General features: G+C 32.9%; 2 protein-coding genes across 2 annotated transcripts; both read right to left on the minus strand.

Annotated features, from left to right (window-relative positions):
- Positions 1-3538: 3538 nt before the first annotated feature.
- Positions 3539-5175, minus strand: LOC120125009. The gene is made up of 3 exons (XM_039143533.1): positions 5166-5175; positions 4189-4242; positions 3539-4134 (listed from the first exon to the last, which is right to left on the minus strand). The coding sequence occupies exons 1-3, from the start codon at positions 5173-5175 to the stop codon at positions 3539-3541; spliced, it is 660 nt and encodes a 219-aa protein (XP_038999464.1).
- Positions 5176-7766: 2591 nt separating this feature from the next.
- LOC120125086 (uncharacterized GPI-anchored protein At4g28100-like) lies at positions 7767-9449 on the minus strand. Its single transcript, XM_039143577.1, has 2 exons — positions 8664-9449; positions 7767-8192 (listed from the first exon to the last, which is right to left on the minus strand). Exons 1-2 carry the CDS (start codon positions 9339-9341, stop codon positions 7848-7850), a joined length of 1023 nt encoding a protein of 340 aa, XP_038999508.1. The 5' UTR covers positions 9342-9449; the 3' UTR covers positions 7767-7847.
- Between the last annotated feature and the right edge of the window lie 14467 nt (positions 9450-23916).

The following is a 23916-nucleotide window of genomic DNA, read 5'->3' on the forward strand; positions in this document are numbered from 1 at the left end:
AAATAATAGATTGCTCAGAGGGTACCGAGGAGGTACCGATACCCCCATCTTATAACGGTCGAAATATTTGAAATTTACACAGTAGTGTACCGATACCTTATGCAGGGGTACCGATACCCACCCAATGTTCCAAGTTATTTTATTAATTATTTTCCCACACTAACGGCTCTATTAACTCCACTGATGATCCCCCAATGTTCAGAAATGATCCAAGGAGTATTTAAACAAGCTTAGAAGCCATTGATCAATAACAATTAACAAGAATCAAGAGAGAATCAAAGAGAAAGCATCAAACCTCAAGTTTGAGCATTTTCAAGCCTATTCCATTCAATATTCATTTTTGCTTTCAAGAACACTTATTATGCTCAATTGTATTATTCTTAAGTGTTATTTCTTTGTTCTATAATTGTGCAAACATCTTTCCTTGTGAGGATTTTCTTGTAAGTTTGCAAAATTTGTATTGTTCTCTTTGGGAGAGAGTGTTCTCAAGAATTTGGGGTATAATTCTTGAGGGATTTGTAAGGTTACTCTTTGTCCTCAAAAGAAAGACAAATTAGTGAATTTATGGAAAATCCTTAGTGTGGATAGCTAAGGTAGTGGACATAGAATTTGATTGAGAAAGTCAAACCACTCTAAATCTCTGCGTAAATATTTTTCATTTTCTGCAAAAGTTTCTACCAAATTTTTTATTGCCAATTCACCCTCCTCTTGGTCGATTCTGTCGATCGATTAACTCAACAGAGTACATACTCGAAACATGGCCTTGTCATCTCATAACGGAAAAAGTGCCTCAACACTGTATGGAATTGTGATTGCACTGATAAAAAAGTGTCTTAGTACTAATTAGAGAAAATTTGGATATCTTTATTCTCAATATAAATCGAACATACATATACTCAACTGACTCGTGTGTCCTCGTCATTTCTCGAGCATCAAGAAAAGGCTAGTCTTATGCCATATTAATATGTCGTTCTTGTTACTATAATCATTATTAATGTTCTCGCTTGTAGTCTTATTAGAGAAGTTTCAGTGCCTCTTTAACCACATTTCCAAGTACTTAAGACCCGTTGAGTTTTCTACCCAAACCAAGACGAGGGTACCTATACTGGGCCCCGAGTAGTGATACCAAAATCAGCTTCAATGTTTAGAAGAATTAATCGATATTGATACTCTTATCGAGAGTATCGATACTCTCGCTTGGAGGTATCGTTACTGCCTCGAGTACCGATACCAAAAATGGCTTTGATGTTTCAAAATTATTCCTAGTATCGATGCTCTACCCCTGGTATCGATACTCCCATGAGTACTAATACCAAAATTGGCTACTAGATTCTGTAAAGTGTGCACATTATCGATACTCTCTTGGCAGTATCGATACTCACATGAAATACTGATACTCAATGAATGAGTATCGATACTACTAGCCCAAAACTTCTTCTTTTATGGCTATACGAAGAATAATACCAGTACTGCTCATCCAGTACCTAGACCTCTACCAAGAAATGACTTGTTTAGCCACAAAAATGGTTCCCAAACACCCCTCACAAGACCCTCTAAGGCTTTTGAACGTTTATTAAGCTTTATGGGAGTTTAAAGCATTATTTTAAGTCATTCAAAAATAACACGAACATCAAATAACTCATTTTCCTCAAAAATCATAATGTCTCATATTTGCACTTATAAAAACAACAAGCAAGCATAACATAACCTAATGGTCTATATACGATATAGGGGAGTTAGTTATGCCATACCTCAGCACCAACTGATAGAAAGGGTTCCCAAGATCACCTAAGTACCAACTTCTCATTGTTTTTGGCCTTTGAGCTGTCCCCCAACTCACTCACTGACCACAAGAAAAAGAGATGGTTACTAAAGTATTTAAAGACTCTAAGTGAGTAGAAATATGATTCTAAAAACTTGCGAATGAAATAGGAACACTTATAATCCCTAAAAGCAAAATCCCTCTAAAACTCTCATTTTGGTCATCATGGCCAAACCTTGATATTTTAGGCTAGAAATGAAGCTCTATGAGAGGAGATTACCTTTCTTATCTTCACAAATTCGTTCTAGGAATGTGTAATAATAAAGTTTTCACATTTGGGAGTTTTGGGAGGAAAAAGAAGAATGAGACAAAAGGAAGAGACCTCTTGCTAACATGTGACATATGCACAATTAAGGGGGGTCAGCTTTTGATTCAAACAATGATTAAATTATCCCCTTGGTCCTCTATGTTTTGATCCCGATTTAAAAATACCCATTCTCAACACATTGTGAGCCTTACCTCAAGCCCAATTCTCTTCATACTTGACCCAATCATTTAAATTAACCTTATTTAAGCACTCTAAGCACAACCATTATACCCGAAACTACTAACCTAGTTTTAGGGGTGTTATAGCTTCAACCGGCAATGTCTTAGGTAGCTTAGAGGTACAAAGCATACTTCACACCATGTCTATTAAAGTTTGATTTATTCTTTTTGCAACATCATTTTGATCAGGTGATCCTAGCATGGTGTATTGGGAAACTATATTGTTATCTTGAAGAAACTTTGTAAATGGACTAGGTTTTTGTCCATCTTCGGTATATCTATCATAATACTCACCACCTCTATAAGTTTTCATGATCTTAATTTTCTTATTGCATTGTTTCTCTACTTCAGAATTGAAAACCTTAAAGGCTTTTAATGATTTGCTCTTTATGATGAAGCATGTGGAGATACATGTATCATGAGTATTCATCAATAAAAGTGATAAAGTATTTCTGACCTTGTATATCCGTATCTGGGTAATATATATTAAAATGGATGATTTCCAATATGGTTGAACTCCTCTTGGCACTTTTCTTTGAATTGTTAGTTAACTTACTCTTAATGCAGTCTATGCAAGGTCGAAATTAGAACAATCTAAGGTATTAAGTACCCCCATCATTTACTAATATCTTTATCCTTTCAATAGAGATGTGTCACAATCTCTAGTGCCACAAAATAGAGGAATCTTTATTTATAACATGTTTAAAACTAGATTGAATATGCATAACATTATGAGTGTCATTATTTTACAAATTTAAAGAGTAAAGAACATTGGATGAAATTCAATTTCCAACAATTTCTGGTTTATAGAACAAACTAAATTCATTGTTTGAAAAATTAAAACAATACCCCAATGGTGCAAGTCTTGAAACAAAATTTAAATTTCTAGAAAAACTTGGAATATAAAAAGTCTTTTCTAAAATTAAAATAAAGTCACTATTAAGCACTGATTCGCAGGTCCCAATGGCTTCCACATGTCATTGCATCTTATTTCCTAATAAATGTATCAATTTCTTCTACTTGTTCCCTCAGGTTTCTTAATCCTTATACGGAATTTGAGACATGGATTGTAGAACCAAAATTAATTCACCATGTGTTATAATCAACATCAACCAAATTCGACTCAAAGCAAACGAGTGAGATCGATTTAACTTTCTTCTCAAGCCAGTTATTAAACTTGACACAGTCTTTCTATATGTGTCTCTTCTTTTTACAAAAGAAACAATTGAACTATTTCTTAATGTAAGCTTGAGGTTGGATTTTAACTTTCCCCTTTGCCTTAGCTTGGACTGATCTCTTTCCTTGAGAAACTGTCAGTGCACTCTCTCTCATCTCTGGTATGAGTCTAGCTTCCTCTTGACCACACATGGTCAAAAGTTCATCGATAGACCATTTATCCATATGTGTCTTATAAGAAATCTTAAATGGCGTATATTGAGGTGGAAGAGTGTTTAGTATGAAGTGCACCAGGAAAGAATCTGTCATTTCAACCTCTAATGCTCTAAGTCGAGTTGCTAAATGTCGCATCTTATTGATGTGATCACGTACGCCTTTTACATTAGTGAGCCTCATGGATGTAAACCTCATGATTAAGGTGCTAGCCAAGGATTTTTTAGAAGTTTTGAACTGTCTTTCAATTGCCATTAATAGTTCTTGTACATTATCATAATGCTCATTTGAGCCACGAACATTAATAGGAACCTTGCTTCTAATGAACATAATGTTGAGACGATTAGATCGCTCCCACTTTTCATATAGAACAAGATCAACTTGAGTGATGGTTTCAGTGATATGTGGCTTAGATTTCCTTATAGCATAATCAATAGCTAAACACCCGAATTAAAGAATAATATTGTCCTTCCATATCATAAAGTTCTTACCGATTAATTCAAGGATATCTACTCGAATATCAAACATATTCACAGGTTGTAAAACTACAAGAAATAATGAACATAAATGCTTAATCAAATATTTGAGACAAACATAGATCATAATTTACCAATGCAAATTATGTAAAAAATTAATCTAGTGACATAAAAATTGCAAGTTTGCTAAATTTTTAATTCAATTAGATCCATCTTATGATAGAATTATTTTCTATCACTTTGATAAAATTATTAAATTCGCTTTCATAATTCCTGTGGGTAACTATGTAAAGGCATCTAATAGTTTTACCTTAGTAAATTATGTAATAGGATTTAATGCTTAAGCTTTATGTATGTGATTTTTAACTTTAGTAATTTTATTTAACTAAAGATGTTGTGGCTAGTCTTTAACTAAATAAAATTATGAAAATCATTTAGCTAAATATTAATCCCAAATTTTATTCAAAATTGTTGCTAATTCATCATGCAACGTCTTATGTCTATAGTCTTAATGAGATCAATATTGTAATAAATAATTTTATTTAACTAAAGTTGTTATGACTAATTCTCTAATTAAATAAAATTATTTAGATCTCTAGACATATATTCTAAAGTTCTATTGCTAAATGTTTTATGCAACCATACTAAAGTTTTATGTACCTAAAATGCATGTAACTAATAACCATATAATTCACGTACACTTAATCATAATTTAGGCATATAAAAATCATTTTATATTTCTAAAATTTTTATAAAAATATTTCAAACATAATTTACTTTAGAAATATTTTTTAATAAAATCCAACGATTTTAGCAACAAAATTTACAACACAAAATCTCAAAATCTTAAAATCAAAATAAACATAGCATCATATTTTGAGAATTTCAAAACTTTAAAACGATAAAGTAGAGATTTAATCATGCTCATGACACCAATTGTAAATCATACATCGAGCATTAATGCAGCGGAAACAAAGATTGTTTATAAATACCTCCAGCCATTGCCTACACAGTAGGTCGAAATCCGAGATTTGATTGCACCATCGTCAAATACATCGTACCACCCTCGACCACCATGAACCACTACGAACCACCATCTAACACTTCGAATTTAGCGACACAAAAATTAGAATTGTCAAAGATCTTCTAAGCACTTAAAACCTCACTAGATGGTGGATTGCTTTCCCACTCTCTGAATAAGAAAAATGCTTTGGATGATTTGATTGTGGTGCTTAGGGACCTTGGCTTAGGTGGGTATTATAGGTGTGATTTTTCCATAAAAAACCATCCAAACCTATCTCATCCCATATCCCACGTACATGAAATGAGAATTAACTCCTACGAACCATGAAACTATCAACATGATGATGATTAAAGCTCTCATATCCAAGATAATCTGGGAGAAACAGAAAAGTGTGTTCAAATTTTAAAGAATGGAAAAATATATCAATATGATTACGAGTTACACAAGAAAAGTCTAAAATAAGAATACTCCAAAGACGATGAGATCGAAAAACATTCTAATGGACATTCAGAATTTATGAGTTAACCATTATATTTTAGTTTTCTAAAAACCCCTTTTCTTTTCATTTTAGGATTTTGTATGTTTCCTTTGTAATTTTTAGAGTTTTCATACTTCGTTTATACTATTGGAAAATCTAAAGTAAAACATGTAAAAATAACGCTAAAAAATGGTTGAGTTTGAGTCATTAGATGAGATTTTAGGTAAAAAGGATAGAACAATAATCATTGAATGAAAAAAGAAAAAGAAAACAAATGAGAAATAAGGAAAGTTGATTTTCCATTTATCAACCTAAAATGTTACCATATCCGCTCTAAAAAGGTACATACATAGCAATATTTTCAGTGACAACTTATAATGTTACATAAGGTTCTCAATTGAATAAAACTTACCACTGATGATATCTTTTTTATGTTTTAACCTGAAAAGTTGTCTGATTTACATTTAGTATGTACAACATAGTATTTTTCAGTTCAAACCGAAAATCTGATCTTGTCCACTATAAAAATATGCACATGGTAAGAATTCAAGTTATTAAGTCTAATGTTACATGGGTTTCTTAATTGAATATAACTTTCCGGTTTATAGAAAGAACGGGGATGCTTCTGGAGCGCTTGTTTGATCAATGAGAGCCTTCATAAGGGAGATTGTTTTGGTGGTGCCGGTGACTTCGGGGGAGAGTGATAACGAGAGGAGGAGGAGAGATAAAACGACAGCAGCGTAGCCTTTATTGAAGAAGAGAAATGGTGGTTCCAACTCCAAGTTGAGATGTTGAGAGCGGAGTGTAACTTGTTGAGAATAAAATGGTAGATTGTCGTTCAGAAAATGGATAAAAGAAGGGTGGACATGGTGAGGACATTGAAATTTTTTGCTGAAATTTTACTTTCCTACGATTTCTTTTTCTTTCTTATTTGGTTTGGCTCTCAGGAGAATAGTGTTTTCTGTTTGTCTTCATTTACTTGATGGCTTTCTTACTTTGGCTTTGGTGTTGGATTAAAATTCGCAACTGTGGACAAATATGCACAATGTATGATGCTATTATAAAGTATGACACAAATTTAAGTGACCAAATACGTGACATATGTTATAAGTATAAAAATTTCATGAAAATAAAAATGTAGATACGTTAAATTATATTTATAAATTGATAAGGGATAGAATTATACATACTTATAATCTGATTTAATATTTAATTTATATAAAAAGATAGTGGTCCCAAAAAATAGGTTAACTTTTAATACTCGTATTATCGTATTATCGAGAGAGTTTTTACAATAAGAGAAAACATATATTTTTAAAAGATAATAACCACTCCAAGGTGATCTCCATCAACAGATTCATGTATGCTTCCGTAAATCCAATATTATATGTTGTTCTTGATAATTTGACATGATTAGATCTTGAATTTTTATTTTATATTTATTATGATTTGGTTTTATCATGTGGCATCAACACCGTGTAATGATTAATCATTTAGAATCGATTATTATTTTTATTCCTAAATTGGTTCGTTCTTTAAAGTTTTATAACTTTAATATCATGATTAATTTAGTTTAAAGATTGATATTAAAGATTTTAAGTTTGAATCTTATTTTGGATCAAGGTTTAGGGATGCCGATTTATGTTGAAGCTTCATATTTTTATTTTTTATGAATATTTTTTTTATTTTTCTCAATGATAATATGACATTATCTAATAATAACATATCAACATCACTGTCAACTTTTTAACATAAAGTGCCAAATTAAAATTTAAATTGAACGTTAGGTATGATTTTAAACAAAAAAATAACGTTCGAGTGTCAAAACATTACAAAAATAATAGTTTAGATATTAAACATTTAATTTTACCCAACAGAATTGTGGAGGGCATCCTAATCTCGATCTATGTTGGGAGATGAGACAATTCATGAATCTCTCGTGAACTGCATTATTGTGTTTTAGAATCATCCCCGACCATGCCATCAAGTTGGCGACCATTTTTGCTCAAATTTTGTCCTTACAGGACAAGGCAGCTCTGAGTCGAGCACATGTTCAGCAGGCCCACTTTTGGAACTCAAAATCCTTAGATATCACTGGAAAATCCCATCAATTTCACAGATCTAACTCAAGTACACAATTTTACATCAACAACAGGAAGCCATACAAATGCTTCAGCTAGACGTGTGTGACAATGCAAGAAGGTAGATAAGCAAAAAGCAAAGCGATAAAACGGCCAGACGACGGGATAGGTTGAGGGTAACCGACGAGGATTGTTCGAATATTTCGGAAGAATCGACCGGAAGCGGCATGCCGTCGCTGTTCAGAGTGCAGGAAGAAGGGCTTGAACCGTCTTTGCTAATCATCAGCGCTCGGAGAACGGCGGAAACCGTTCGGATGTATGCAGTTCGGTTCTTTGCGAGGAGCCACGTGAGACCCATCAGCTGGCAATCTTTATTGCGCATTTTGGTGGTCCTCTCCTCTGCCTTGCTTGAATTCAAAGTAGTCTTCTTGTTGAGCTGCACCAACATTGTTTTTCCGTTAGAACAAGAATAGTAACAATTGGCTAGCTGCTCATCAAACACGAGTTTGGTGTATACTTCAAACATAAGAAAGGACTATTAATCTGCTACCAAATAATCAATCTTTCGAATAATCTAAAATGATTATAAGCTTACATCTGCTCAAAAAATTTATTAATCTATCAACAATACACACACCATAACAACATTTCCCTTGCAAAGTTCTCATATTCACTATTTTTGTTGTTGTCCTCCCGGTTCTTCAAGGCTTCTTCCCGATACTTGATCCTGATAATTTTCTATTTACCCACTATCAAATTGCTTTTGGTTCCTAATATTCACTTTTAGGCTAAAGGAAAGTTCACTTTCCCAATTGGCAAGAAAAAAGAAGCCCCAACTAGATCTGAAAATTTATGTAAAACAAGAATACAAAAGAAACAAGTTGGGAATAAGAGGTGAAGAAGTTACCAAATGGAGAGTTTTCAAGCACTTGTTGCATCCTCCAAGACCAGGAAATCCATTAACATTGCTGCTGCTACTTATGCAATTTCTTTCCAATCTCTCCACATTGTAATCCCCAACGAGGTGACCCTTTTGGTCAACCGAGAAAGCATCGGGGCAGGTGAACGGGTGAAGCCTGATGCCACAGTAGCAGTACACCGCATCGCACGTCTCGTTCGGTTTAACCAACTCAACCCCCCTCTGTTTCAGAGCTTTCCCTAAATCGTCCACGCACGTCCCCGAGTCATCCGGCAGCAACGGCATGTCATACGACGGAGTACGCCCCAATACCGCCGCCGGTGCTACTCTCTCCGCCCTGCCGAGTGCGGTGGAGGAGTAAGCGGCGTAAAGCCAAGCCGCGAGCACAGGGCAGCAGCGGCTGCGGTGGAGCTGCCCCGTGACCCCATCGTTTTTCTTGGTGCCGCAAGCGTTTTTTATGCTGTGGAACAGTTCCTCCGGTAAGTCCAGCGGACAACCGACGACATTGGATTGTTCCGGAAACGCAGGGATCGTTGCCGGCGGCGATGATGATGATGATGATAAAGGAAGGGGTTGGATGCTTGGAGTGTTTGGGTTGGAAATGGTGAAGGAAACAGGGAAAATAAGGGTGAAAAAGAGGAAGAAAAGGGGGGGATTTAGGGACATTGATGAAGGGGAAGGGGAATGTGGGGGCGTGCCTGGGTTTGGGGTTTGGGTTGATGGAATAAAAGAGCTTGAGGGGAAGTGATAATGGTGGTGGGGTACTGAAGCTGGGAGGGAAAAAGGAAGGGAATAAATTGTAAACAAATAAAACAGAGGGTGGGATTTGGAAAAAGTTTGGCTGTTTGCTCCCTCAGCTTTATTTATTCGGTTAAAAATATACTACCATCGTAATCTCTTCCATATAATATTTATATTGAGAATTGAATTATCTTTTTAATACAAAAAGTGATGGTGAATTGTCTTATAATTCACGGATGAACTTATTATAGTACTTAAAGAAATTAATGTTATTTTTAGAGGTTATGGGTTTGAGGATTAGTAATTGCTGCAGCAGTGTGATTAATCATTCATTATCAAATAATTGAGAATATTTAAAACATATACTATTTTATAATCACATTAACTTAATCTAAAAAAATTGTCTTACGAGTATAATTGAGGAGTGTTCACTATCATATTTTTTAAGTTAATCAATAGATTCCTTAAGTAAGGTAAGAGATTCAAATCTAGACATTTACGAGTAGAGCTAATTAGGTTAGGAGGGTCACCTGGCCTCTGCAGTATTCGATCTGGATTAGTCGGTCAATAGATGGATATAGTTATTAATTCAAAAATACTACAAATATGAACTATTAGTTTCCAAGTCGATTTTCTTGTAGCCTAATTTTCATGCATGTTGTAGTATATTGTGAATCGTTCTATCATTAATACCGAGTATCGTTCTAAACTATGTGAGAAATATTTCCAAGAACCAATAACGTCCCCAGTTACACTACCAGAAGAAGAAGCCTATCACTTCCACGAATTGTCCCATTCGTATTAGCTTTAACCCAATCAAACGGGAACTTGATCCACAAACGCTTGTTAAGGCACCAAACAAATCATCACACTTTAGCCAACAAGGTACAACTCAGACTTTACAAACCGAAAATTAAAGTGTTTAATTAAAAGGATAATCTCTTGTAATTGCTCCATCCATCTCATAATTCGTGTTTAGCATTAGTTATGAACATGGTTTTAGGAGATATATTTGAATAAGAGAAACGATAAAATTATCCCTAAAAGAAAATTGATATATTTGACAGATTTATCTTGATAGTTATAAAAAATTGAGACATGTAGGAGTAAAAAAGAAAATATAAGTGTTGTTGTCTATTAACTTTTCTAATAAGACATTTTTAACGGAACAATTTTAAAAATTACAACATATGTTAATTATCTCGGTTAAAATGATATTTTCATAGTGTTAACTCTTGTACAATCATATGTATAAAAAGATAATTTGTACCTTCGAGAGACATAAATTGGTGTATGAATTATTTTTTTATTATGAAATATATTTAAAACATTATATATTTATGTAAACTTTAATATATTAGTGTTTTACGTTATATAAAAGTTTGAGACATTTTTATATATTATTGTTGATAATTGGTCAATTCCATTTTGAAGTTAAATGTAATTAGGAATAATAGACAAATTATTTCTATAGAAAAAGAAAAGGAAAGCTCGGTTTCTAATGTATTAGTGTGCTGTTACTAGTGATACATATAAATGTTAGGATCTTAATTTCTTTATTTATTTTTTTACTAAGCCACTTGAATTGATAATTAAAAAATTAGGTGGGAAATAAAGAGGGTCCGGTAAGGTTATAAATACATAAATAATTGTGTTCTAATTTTTATATTAATATTATTTTAATTTAGAGCAAATTTTTTATTCTTATGATTTTATTCAATTCAACTAGATTAATTTCATAATTGATATAAAAATTGAATAATATTTATACAAGTTATAATACCTAGCATGAACCAAGTGGCCTCTGTAGTAAATGAATTGTTGTTGTTCCTTGAGGACCTGGGTTCGAGCACCATAAATGGCAGGGGTGTGAGTGTTCAATGTTGAAAAGTTGAGAGTTATCTTTGAACAGATACTACATTGTACTTACCTCATATTAATAAAAAAAAGTTAAAATACCTAAATTATACATATCATCGGCTTTTTTATTAATACATATCCTCGGCTTAAATTAGAGGTAATTATGATTAAATCAATTCTGTAACGCCTCGAATCGGGTCGACCCGAGACCCATAATTTGAACCAAATGACCTATTAAAATAGCTTGGATCAAGTTTAATAGCATTTGGGCTTGAATTGGGCCCCGAGAGAATTTTTAAAGGTTGTTGGGCTATTATGAAATGGAAGTAGAGGGGCTTAAGGTGCAAATCTCCCATTTTTGTTTAAAGCTAAAAACTTTCTCCCTATTTTATGTATGTGAACTACTTCCCAAATATCCTACCAAACCTTCTTCTTCCTCTTTCCATTATTTTCTCTTTCTATTCCCTTCAAAAAATAAGAGTTCCAAGCATTTCAATTCTAGTTTGGTTAAGCCAAGGTAAGAGTGTGAATCACCATCCTTCAAGCTTCAATTTAATCTCCATTTTGTTTTTAACCATAGTTTTCAAAATGGGTTTTTGAGAGGTTTAAGAGAATATATGGATTCTAGGTGGTTTGTGGATAGATTCAAGTTCTAAGAAGTGTTTCCCTTGCAATCCAATCCCCTAGTTAATTTAGTAATCCATTTTTCTCGTCTTGATTAGAAAAAAAAAAGTGGGAGAGAGCTCTAGAACAAGAGGAAAGGAAACATTATCCCTTGGTTAAGGTGAGGGCTTCTAGTAATAAAACATTCAAGGTAACCACACTTACAACTCTTTTATAATCTTTGGTGAGTCATTACAAATGCAAGATAACATATGAGTTGAGTTTAAAGCTTGATGAGCATTGCCATGGTATATTTCATGATTTATGTTCTAGATATGTTTTAAAGCCTTATTTATGACCCTTATTGATCACATAAAACATTAATAATAGTTGGGAACCTCAAAGTAATATGGGTGAGTTTGAGAATAGGATTTGAGCCTAACTAAGGCCATTTTGAACAGGGGTATCAGTAATGTAAGAACAATATCGATATTGTTCTTCCCCTGGGGATAAATTTTCTTAAGTTATTGAAGGAGTATCGATACTCATAGGGAAAGTATCAGTATTGGGGCATTTTTGAAAACATCGAAGCCAAATTTGGTATAGATACCCAGGGTAAAATACCGATATTCCCCATAGGAGTATCGATACTAAGGAAATTTTCATAACATCAAATAAAAATTAGTATTAATACCCTGGTTAGTATCGGTACCCCATATTGGAAGTATCGATACTAGTTGAGAGGTATCGATACTATCTCATTTCTCATCAGTTGCAAATAGAGTAGAGTGTCGATACCGAAAGAGAAGTATCAATACTAAGGGATCAATATCGATACCAAAGGGCCAGTATCGGTACCATTTTACATTTTGGAGCATAAATATTTAGTGGATTTTAAGGGGGAAATGAGTTTCTCGAGAATAATATAAAAAAATGTTAAGTTACAAGTAAGACCAATTAAAAAAATGTTAAGTTACACATAGGAATGAGATAAATTAGGGTGACATAAAACTAGCATTGATTGATGCTTGGGAAACAATCAAGACACCCGAGTTACTCTAGTAAAGATAGCAATGTCGATGTATAGATTCAGTCCTGATATCCATAGGTAGTGCACGAGGCACTTTAAACTGACTAAATAGGGCGTGAGGTCCGACACCCGCGAGGGGTAGGTTAGTCGAGGATGTTGAGTTTGATGTAGACTTTCCGGGCCACATCCTTGGTAGACTAGAGGGGTGTGTGAGCTCTGAGATGCAGAACCCTCAGCCGCACCATGATGTCTACCCTAGAGTAGTGTGTGGGTATACGAGTATACTCTGATGCATGAAATCTGATAGCTTGAGTATTTGTCTGATGCACTTTTAGTATGATTTAGTTGTTAGTGTGACACTGGGCTAGTTAGCTCAGCATTTGAAATTTGTTTTCTTACGCAAATTAGGTGAGGAGCAGTAGAGGATCTTTTCGACCAGTAATGCTCCAGACTAGATTTCAGAGCAGAGTACATCTTGAGTTCTTTAGAGGGCATGTATATTCTGAAATCTTTATTTTGTATAATTGAGTCATAATTAATCTTAAAATTGATGGTCATTATATTTTGAACTGATGTTTAGGGAGCTCCTAATGTAAATCGATTTATATAAATGTTAATGTTTATGATATTACAAGTAATTACAATTGAATGTTTTTAATTGGAAAAGTTTAAGAAAAATTCTGGTTAGCCACTCTGGTGGTTCCGTGTGACACTCTTATCGGTCGACTATGTATCGTACTGATGTAGAATGTTATAAATTCCGACCACGATCTTTTGAATTTTACAACAAAAATAATGTTAATGGAACAAATACCCCGTCAATATTAAACTGGACACAAATTAATTCATTAAGATGTGATATTTTAAAGTTTGCAAAACCTAAAATTTTATATTTTTGTCTTTATTATCGTTATTCGATAAATCTAGATGAATATGAGATAATATCCAATCAAATACACTCAATCAATTGATAATAAACGTTTATATTCCTATATATGTAATGTTCGAACCTAACACCTCAAGAGATATCAGTAAGTCCTTTAATCATTAAGGTAGTTTGATTCGTGTTTTTTTGTCTTTATTATTAAATCAATATCTTATGACAATTTGTATTTTCAGTCATAAATAATAAATGAAAATATTGATGAACTGAAATGTGTAGTGTTTTTCTCAGGAAAAAAATAATAAATGAATAAAAATTAACACTTCGAAAAGGAGGAGTAATGGAGAGGTAAATTTGGTACACCCATTCTTACTGAAAAACACACAAGAAGCCATCAATATTATTTTCAGTTAGATGGTTAAGTATCATCATTTTGGGTCACAAATTGGATTTTCTTTAAAAAAAATCATTACTATTTTGGGACAAACATAAAATTTTAGGAGGTGAAACCATATTATCGATAAAAAGTATAAAGAAAAAAATAAAATAAATTTATAAAATTTTGAGGTGAGTAAACTTATAAAATTCTAGAAGGTGAAAACATATTATTAATAAAAGTATAAAGAAAAAATATAAATTATCTGATAATTTAAAATTTTCAAGAAAATTTTATATCTATCAGCCTCGGCCCATCTCTACTACTATTTATGGGAATATAAAAATGGAGTAGTAAATAGTTTTTATTAGCTTATTTGATAGATCAGAAGATTATAATAAATAATTTAAAAAGCATTTTTCTTGTATTTTATAAATTATACATCTATTTTTTTTCACTTAATACTATTTTAGTTGAAAAAAAATAATGCTTGAGTTTTTTGGTTTAAAACTTATTGTAAGGAATTAGGTGGTAGTAGTACAGATGCAAGATTTTATGTTAGAGTGCGAACTTGAACTTATAAAATTTCAGGGGAGCGACTGCCCCCTCGGCCCATCCCTGGGTGGTAGCATGTTTCATTTTTTCTTTGAATAACTTGAGTAATTATAAAGTATCATTTGCTCATTTTTTTAGTCTATTGAAGTGTACACATACCTTACAAACACATTTAAGGTCCAATCATTAATGTATTAAATTGAAATTGTAAATAATTTGATATTCTCTACATAATATTCTAAACAAGAATTTTATTTTCTTATTGGAAACTTTGGGCATATGGGTAAAAGAATTTTTCATATTTTGGGGACCAAAATATGCAATATAATAGCTGCAACCTTAACATTAAGTAACAAAACCACGAAATCCTCTTATTAGAGCTCCTTTCCCCTTCAATCCTGTGTGTATGTGATTTTCTATCTTTGATAACTGACAAATTCATACTTTGAAACAAATTGTAATTTTGATAAGCTTATCATTATAGAAGCAAGTGTATTATTAGAAATATCATTCTTGGAGATGAGAACTCATTCTTTAAATAGAAGAGTGAACTTGAAATATCAACGTATTAGATAGATCAAGTTAAATCAATCCTTGACTTGATACACTTAAATCAACTTTGAAAAATTCTATAAAATTGTATGATGATCGTTATTTTACTAGCAATCAACCACTGAGGTTCAGATCTTATAGCCAAAGTATTAACTAAGGCAAGTCTGCGATATCATATATTCATATTGGACTTGAGACCATATAGCATGTATGAAGCTAAAAGTAGATAAAAGAAGTAGCTTATTGTCTGGAAGAACAACATCAAAAACTTGAGAGTTTTAGAAAATACTTTAAATTATGTCATTATTTTCAAAAATAATTTTTCCCATACTATTACAAAATACTTTTGCTGATTTATTACAAACCATTTTCAAAGGTACAATGGGATACATAATTCAAAAGTTTTAAATGTACTTTGTGTCACACCCCAATTTTAATTGTAAAATAATTAATTAATTGTTGGGACTAATTTGTGAAGTTTGAAAATTTTAAGGTAAATTCTTAGAATTCTTGGAAGTTCAAGGACACTGCCCTTAATTTGACCACCTCCTTTATTAGCTAAATAATAATAATAATAATAGTAAGTGTGGTGGGATTGAACACTGCCGGAAAAAAGAATGGGCCCCCATGCCCTACCATCTAAGGCACTGTTTTTATATATTTTGTTAAAATATCTCTTATAGTTATTCAACCTAAATTTTAATCCCATATTATTTTCTTTCTCATTTGATTCGAACTAACCCCAGAAAAAATGTTAATTACTTCAAATACCATTCACCTTTAAGCGCGGACTTGTTTATGCCACTAACATTTCAATTTTATCAATTTTAACACTGACGTTTATGTTTAACTGCAATTATGTCACTCCGTCGTTAATTCATTAATGGAGTGATGACATGACATCTATGTTTTGTGACGGCGATGACATGGCTCCCTCACCAAAACGACGTCTTTTTGGCACGACTCTTTTGATGCTAAAAAAAGCTCAAAACAATGTCGTTTTGTTGATGAAAAAATGCTTTTTATATGATTCAAGCTATAGACCTTTAGAATCCAAAGCTAAATACCCAACCACCCAGCTAACTTAAGAAGTTGTTATAACCTTAACAAAACAATTATAAATGTTAAATAACAGTTTGAATTTTTAGTTTTTATGAATACAAACTAATAATCTTCATCTCATTCTTTTCTTCATCAACAAAATTCCACCAAAGGTTTCAACGAGGGATGAGCAAAATCAAAGTCGAATAACAGCATAAATTCCAACAAAGTTACAACAAGAAAATAAAGAAGAAAATTAAAGCCGAATAACAACATAAATTCCAACAAAGTTATAGTGAAAAAGAGAAAATAATGTTGCAAGCCTCCATTGAAGAGAAAACGAAGCTATTGCAGAATGAACAAAAAATAAAGAAGAAAATCAAAGAAAAGCGAGAAGGAAAGCAAGCTTTATCATGACATCGAACGTATGAATGGTTAAAGGAGCTTTGACATGCAAGTTTTATTAATGAGGCTTAAAGAAGGAAAAAAAAGGCTCATGAACAATCTCACACATGCTTCTCTTTTTCTTTTTTGTCATCATTTTTTTAACTTTTTTTCCCTTTTGGGTTATAAATTTGTATTTTTTCCCATATGGTTCAAAATGCAGGTTGTTGTACCTATAAAATCTTTGTCTCATGAGGTTTGTTATATTATTAATGAAGCTCTTTTAAGAAAAATATCAATTCTAGGTTGTGATGTTAAAGATAATGATTGAGAAAAAGTAGAAAAATCGATATGGGTAGTGGAAGATAATGAGGGTGACTATGGTAGTGATGAACATTTATAATAGTTTTGTTAAGGTTATACCAAGTTCTTAAGTTAGCTTGGAAGTTGGGTATTTAACTTTGGATTCTAAAGGTCTATAGTTCAAATCCCATGAAAAGCATTTTTTTCATCAACAAAACGATGTCGTTTTGAGCTTTTTGAGCAATAAAACAATCGAGCCAAAACGATGTCATTTTGGTGAGGGAGTCATGTCATCGCCGTCATAGAACAGAGATGCCATGTCATCACCCCGTTAATGAATTAATGATAGAGTGACATAATTTAAAATGTCAGTGTTAAAATTGCCAAAATTGAAACGTTAGTGGCATAAACGAACATGTGCTTAAAGGCGAGTGGTATTTGAAGTAGTTAACCTAAAAAAATAAAAAAGGTTCCCTTTCCCTGTTTCCTTCCCTCCGATATTTGGTCACTGTTCAATCGACATTGTCGTGCACCACCCCTATCGTTGGAAGTGCCTCATCTGTATGGTTAAAACCCTCACTGTCTCTTATCGGAAGTCGACACCATTCACCGTGAATCAGAGTTTAAAATTTTCATCAAAAACCTGTCGGCCACCATCATAGTTCTTTAAATTTGCGTCAAATTTTGTCGACACCATTGAGTTCTCTGACCGATTTCAAACAAAACCCAACCATATGAAGATTGCATATGAAGATTGTTCAACTATGTATTTATTTTTTTATTTATTTATACATGCATTATATTTTATCTTTATTTTTAATTTCCTTGACTGCCGGAGGTCTTCCACGGAAGCTGCTCTCAACCTGGCATTGGGGGCAGCCTACTACACTACCTCCCCCTTACCCCATTATATATGGGAATAGGGTTTTGTTGTTGTTGTTGTTGTTTGTCGTTCGTCGTTGAGGGTAAGCTTTTCGATTCTTTTCTGTTCGTTTTCTCTGTTATGGCTTGATTTTGAGATAATTTGGATTGATTGTCATGTTTGGATGTATTCTGGTTGATTGACTTCCTGAAACTGAATCAGTCATCCCCACACGCGTCGCTACACGCCACCGTTACGTGTGGGCCTTTTCATCCAATCAAAAACTCCAGAACTGAGTTAACATGAACTGGCTTGAGTCATCTCGAATCGGGTTGACTTGACCATATCGTTGACCATAGTTGACTTTGTCTATGACCGCTTTGACCATTTGACTTTGGCCAAAAAGTTAAAATTTTCAAAAAGTGATATTTTATGTTTTTCAATGTCTTGAGTCTATTTTTGGGATATGTTTTAACAAATTCAAGCTCGATAAGTTTTTTTAGTGTTTTATCATTCGATTCGATCCATTTTTCCCATTTAAGATTTGTTTTTGATGTAATTTATATTGTTATGTATTCGAGATATTAAAGGACATCAAAATCAAGTATGATAGCGATCAAATGGAGCTTATTTGGTCGATCGATGTGCATAGAAACCGAGGTAATACATTACTACTTTTTGCGTGCTTTTTGGAACACATTGGTATTGGTTGCATGAATAAATATTATTATTGAATTATGTGTAGTTAATTATTGTTGGGCTCGAACTCAATATGGTAAGAAATTAGTAAACCGTATAAAACTCGGATGACATGCATGAGAAATTAGAAGTCTATTAAGAAATTACCTTGAGGAGGTAAAAATAACCCGAGTTAACCCTAATAGTGGAATTGGTATTCAACCCATTAAACTTTATGTTTTGTCTGATTAAACCATGATATGTTTATAAAAGTTCTTAGTAATTCTCTATTTTCATGATGAAGCACCGAAGTTGAGATTTTTGGAAATAATGCACATGATTAGATCAACTAAAATGATTGAAAATACCCTTTGGATTACTTCTAATAAAGAAATTAAACCAAGAACTAATGCTTGGTTCGAAAGACTACTGATCACCTATTAAATACTTGATCTATTCAGAAAAGTTTTGATAACCGATTTTTAACCTCTGAGATGGCAAAAGGACTTAGAATTTTAGATTATGCATTAATCACCCGATGACTAAAATTTTGAAATTAATGCGTACAACTGAATCGAAGAAAATGAGCAAAATACCCATGAATCCTAAAAAGATCATAATACTTTAAACTCTAAAATGACTGAAGTGACGTCGAGAACTGTAATGACCCAAATACCCTTATGATATGGATTAAGGAAATGTTTGTGGACAAGTTCTGAAAGTACTAGTGAAGTTTTAAGTATTGTAACGACCCCTAAAGTTTATGGAGATAACCCCAAGCACGTCGGTTACTCTGGATATTATTGAAATACATATTAATAATACCACTGAAATACTAGTTCAGTTCTTCTAGTCCATTCGAAAAATACCTAGATCCTCTAGTGTGTTCCATATGGACAAGAATGTTTTCTTTGATTTATATAAAGTACGCTTTCTGATTATAGGTTTCTAACACAAGGAACAATTGGCTCCTGATTTATGATATTATTGTATGTTATTTGATCTATTTTATTGAGGTATTATCTGGCTAGGTGTCTGAAGACTCTGAGGTTCAGCTAGCTGGTAATTCATTTCTATTATGATCTTCCATATTGGAATCCTAGATCTTAAAGTTCTAGGGTAAGTCCTTATTGATGCATGTTATGGGGTATTGCATTTGGTGTACGGTTGGAGGGTAACTCTGTGTTTTAAATAAAAATTTGATTTCTATTTTTTGATTTATAATATATCTGGCTTTCGATCTATGATATTATTGGTTAATGTTAAATTGATTTATAGTGGGGTATTGTCTAGGTATGTGTTTGTAGACTCTGAGGTTCATCTACCTGGTAATTCATTTCTATTATGATCTTTCATATGGGACTCTTAGATCCTAGGGGTCTAGTGTAAGTATTTATATATGTCTGTTCTGGTGTATTTCATAAATAGTGTTTAGTTGTAGAGTACTACAGTGATTTTACAAACATGTTTTATTGAAATAAACTATTAATATTTATAAATTATGATTACATTTTATTCTAGTTTTGAGAGAACACACTAGACGTCTATTTTCAATTTCATGAACCTGGTCCTCTGAACGTTTCCTATGAACTGTAAGCTTCCTATCTTTTACTTGAAGAAATATCAGTGGAACCTCATCTCATCACGAAAACTTATAGATGTCTGAATCAATAATAAAATTTTATGCTTACCATTTATCTCATGTCTTTTAGTATCATTTGGTTGATCCATATTACTGAGCTTACGAAAACTCACTCTTTTACTCACCATTTTAGGTTAAAAGAATAGATCCAGTGTAGCTATTGACATCAATAATGGGAGTTCCTTCAGCTTTGCTTGTAGAGTATGGTACAAGTGAAATTAGGAGGCATGTAATTCACATTTGGTTTTATACTAAGGTTGAAACTTGTATGATTTTAATTTATTTTATGATTTTACATATTTTAACAAAAAAATTAATTTTTCCTAGATTTTTACTATGGGTCGCTCTGGTGGCTCTAATATTTTACATATTTTTACTATCGGTTTGGGGGTATTACATTTAACGGTATCAGAGCTTAAATTGAGTCGAGTAATTTTGGGTAGACCGATCAGTCGACTGTCATATGATATCTGGTCAGTACATGCCCCTAGATTATAATCGTACTTCTCTAAGTCAGAACTCCAAGGTCGAATTCTTCTCTATAATAAGTTAACATGAGTTTTTTGTCTGTTAAGGCTTGACCTGTGCAAAAAAGGAATATCAGCAACGTTTGTCCAAATTCTGTAAAGCGCATCGTGAGTAATGTGAGAATTACTTAACCAAGAATGTAACATCCCTGACCCGTACCCGACCCAAATACGAATCCGATGTGTCACATTTGACTTTTCAAAACATAAGAAATTCACAAATAGGAATAAATTTAAACTTTATTATTCCAATCAAGATAAAGAAAAATAATAAATTCTAAATAGAAAATCATTTCACATAAAACCTTAATAATTTACATATATAACCAAAAGTAAGAGTTTACAAAATACAAAATATATATAAGTTTACAAAATCGATCAGAGCATTTCAAATTAAACGTATAATACATGCTAACAATTTACAAAATGAGCAACCTACATTTAATTTGTACTGATCTGATCTTCAGGAGTGTATGCTATCATCAACCCAAATTAATCTTCAGCTTTCTTCAACCCTACGTGTGAGAAAACACACGCTAAGTCGACGACTTAGCGATGCAAAACTAATAGTGCTAACTTATTAACAGAAATCTTATTTGATTTATTCAAATAGTTTTGCAAAGAACTTTTTTTATTCTCATATCAAAGATATACTATAAATAGTTACACTTTATAGGTCTTTGTTTCAAGTGCCCAAAGTATACTACTAAGAACTCTAGGTATCTGAGTACTATAAGGTTGTGCACTAATGTTGTCACCACAGCTCGTAATTTGTACCAAAGTGCCACATAATTGTCCCGAAGGACCAGATAGGTTTGCACCGAAGTGCCACATAGGTTTGCACTGAAGTTCCACATATTTACCCCGAAGGACCACATAATTATCCCGAAGGACCACATAAAACCCTCGACTCTTGGCATGCCAACTATACCTCTAATCCTCATACATATAATTAGGCTATTAATCACATAATATTGTTCAACCCTTATTCAAAGTGTTTCTTATTTACATAGTTCCTTTGTCATAGAGTTTGTTCACATTCACTGGTTCAAAGTTAACATTTCCATAACATGTAATCATATAACATAGTTTATATAATAAAAAATTGCATAAAACATTAAAATAGAACATAAAATAAATATAAGTTTTCGATCGAAAACACAGAGGTTGGCTTAACGCAAACCTTCCTCAACTCTATTACAAGAAACAGAAGTTGCACTCACCTTTGCCACACTTAAGTCTAATCCAAATCCTTTTGAGTCGATATTCAAAATGCCAAGCTGACTAGAAGTCAATTACGTTCAATCGCTACATAAAACAATCTAAAATCAATATCATTCTTAACTCAATTATATCGAATCATAATAACTTGGGATGCAAAAAACCCTATATTCCATTTCATGCTTAGAGGTATCGGTACCACCCTAAGGGTATCGATACTACCCCTTTAAGGGTATCGATACCTCCTCATGTACCGATATTGAAATAAGGTTCGATGTTTCAAGGGTATCGATACCTCCTCAACGTACAGATACCGAAAGTATATTCGATGTTTTAAGGGTATCGATACCATCCTTCAGGTATCGATACCATCCTTCAAGTATCGATAACACCCTGATGGTATCAATACCTCTATCAACATGTATCGATACAACCTTATATAATTACTCATATTCAACCCATGAGGTATCGGTACCTGTTCATAAGGGTACCGATACCCTAAGCCCATAATGGCCATTTTCATCCCACAAATCACCTAAAAATTTTCCCAGCACTCTTCTAAACACATACCTTAAGCTTTAAAATTCACCCTTATACTTCTACACCAATTATCATACACTTACCACTCTTAATTATACAAATTCCAGTTTGAACACTTGAATCTCAAAATCAAACCATCTTTTTAACCATGTTCATAGACATATTTAACACTTATAACACTTAAGTTTAATCCTTAACAAGTCAAAAATCTCATTCAAACTTCAAAAACTCATCCATAACAAAATTTCATCTAAAAACCCATTTTACAAATCCATCTCTAAAATACTCCTCTTGTTGTTTTAATGTTATAGCTTATATAACATTCAAGCTTTCAATAACAACCCAAAAACTTAAAGGAAACCCACAATTTCGAAATCTTACCTTGAAGATGGCTCTCACGTAGAAGAAGAAAAGAGAAGAAAATTGTTCCATACCTATTTTGCTTGCTTCCCATACCCACGTGCACATCTTCAATAAAAGGGGGATAAAACCCTCTAGAAAAAGACATTATTTCCCTTGTTAAACATCCATATATGTTATATTATCTAAAACAAAAGTCTTCCATAAATCCCTAAATTTATCAAATTATTCTAATTTGACCTCTGAGTTTAGAAGTTCTTACATTTTGGTCATTGACCTGATAATTAGGCTGTTACAAAGAAATTCTAACCCGACTCTAAATACAAAGTTGGAATATGTTACTCGCTCTATGAACTAACCTCATAGCTAAAGTCTGATTGTTTTTACAAGGATAATTCTGTTCAGATTCTTGAGTTACGATAAAGGAGAGTTCTAACGAAAACGCATATTCAATTGGTTAAAGTTTAGTAGATGAATCATTATCTTGTAAAAGCTATCCGAGAGATTGAAGAATTCATGAAAGCTCATATTCTATATTTCTTTGAGATGCGTGTATCTCAAGGATGAAATTATTTTGAAGGGGAGTTATCACACCCCAATTTTGATTGTAAAATAATCAATTAATTTTTTGGATTGATTTGTGAAGTTTAAAATTTTAAGGTAAATTCTTAGAATTCTTGGAAGTTCAAGGACCCTACCCTTAATTTGACCTTGTTTATCAGTTAAAAATAAATAATAATGGTTTGATGGGGTTGAACCCATGACATGTTGAAAGAAGGAATGGTGCCCTATCCCCTACCATTTAGGCTAGGGCACTATTTTGATATATTTTATTAAAATATCTCTTATAGTTACCCAGCCCGGATTTTAATCCCAGGTTATTTTCTTTCTTATTTTATTCGAACTAAACCCAGAAAAAATTAAGAAACGTTAATTTTCCCCGTCGGTCTCCCTCTGATCTTTGGTCACCGTTCGACCGACGATGCCGTGCACCACCGCCATTGTTAGAAGCGTATCGTCTATCCAGTCAAAATCCCTGTAGACACCCATTTTTGATCGGGCTTAAAAAATATAATTATTATT

Source organism: Hibiscus syriacus, unplaced genomic scaffold (genome assembly GCF_006381635.1).
Source record: "Hibiscus syriacus cultivar Baekdansim isolate YM2019G1 unplaced genomic scaffold, ASM638163v2 tig00110429_pilon, whole genome shotgun sequence".
Classification (NCBI taxonomy): Eukaryota; Viridiplantae; Streptophyta; class Magnoliopsida; order Malvales; family Malvaceae; genus Hibiscus; species Hibiscus syriacus.

What these genes read in the sequence shown, in the direction of transcription:
- LOC120125009 (XM_039143533.1), bottom strand. An exon ending in AGATATCCTTGAATTAATCG is followed by an intron (nt 4,135 to 4,188) that starts GTAAGAACTTTA and finishes TCGGGTGTTTAG; the next exon opens with CTATTGATTATGCTATAAGG.
- LOC120125086 (XM_039143577.1), bottom strand. Translation starts at nt 9,341, where the DNA reads ATGTCCCTAAATCCCCCCCTTTTCTTCCTCTTTTTCACCCTTATTTTC. An exon ending in GCTTGAAAACTCTCCATTTG is followed by an intron (nt 8,193 to 8,663) that starts GTAACTTCTTCA and finishes ATGTTGGTGCAG; the next exon opens with CTCAACAAGAAGACTACTTT.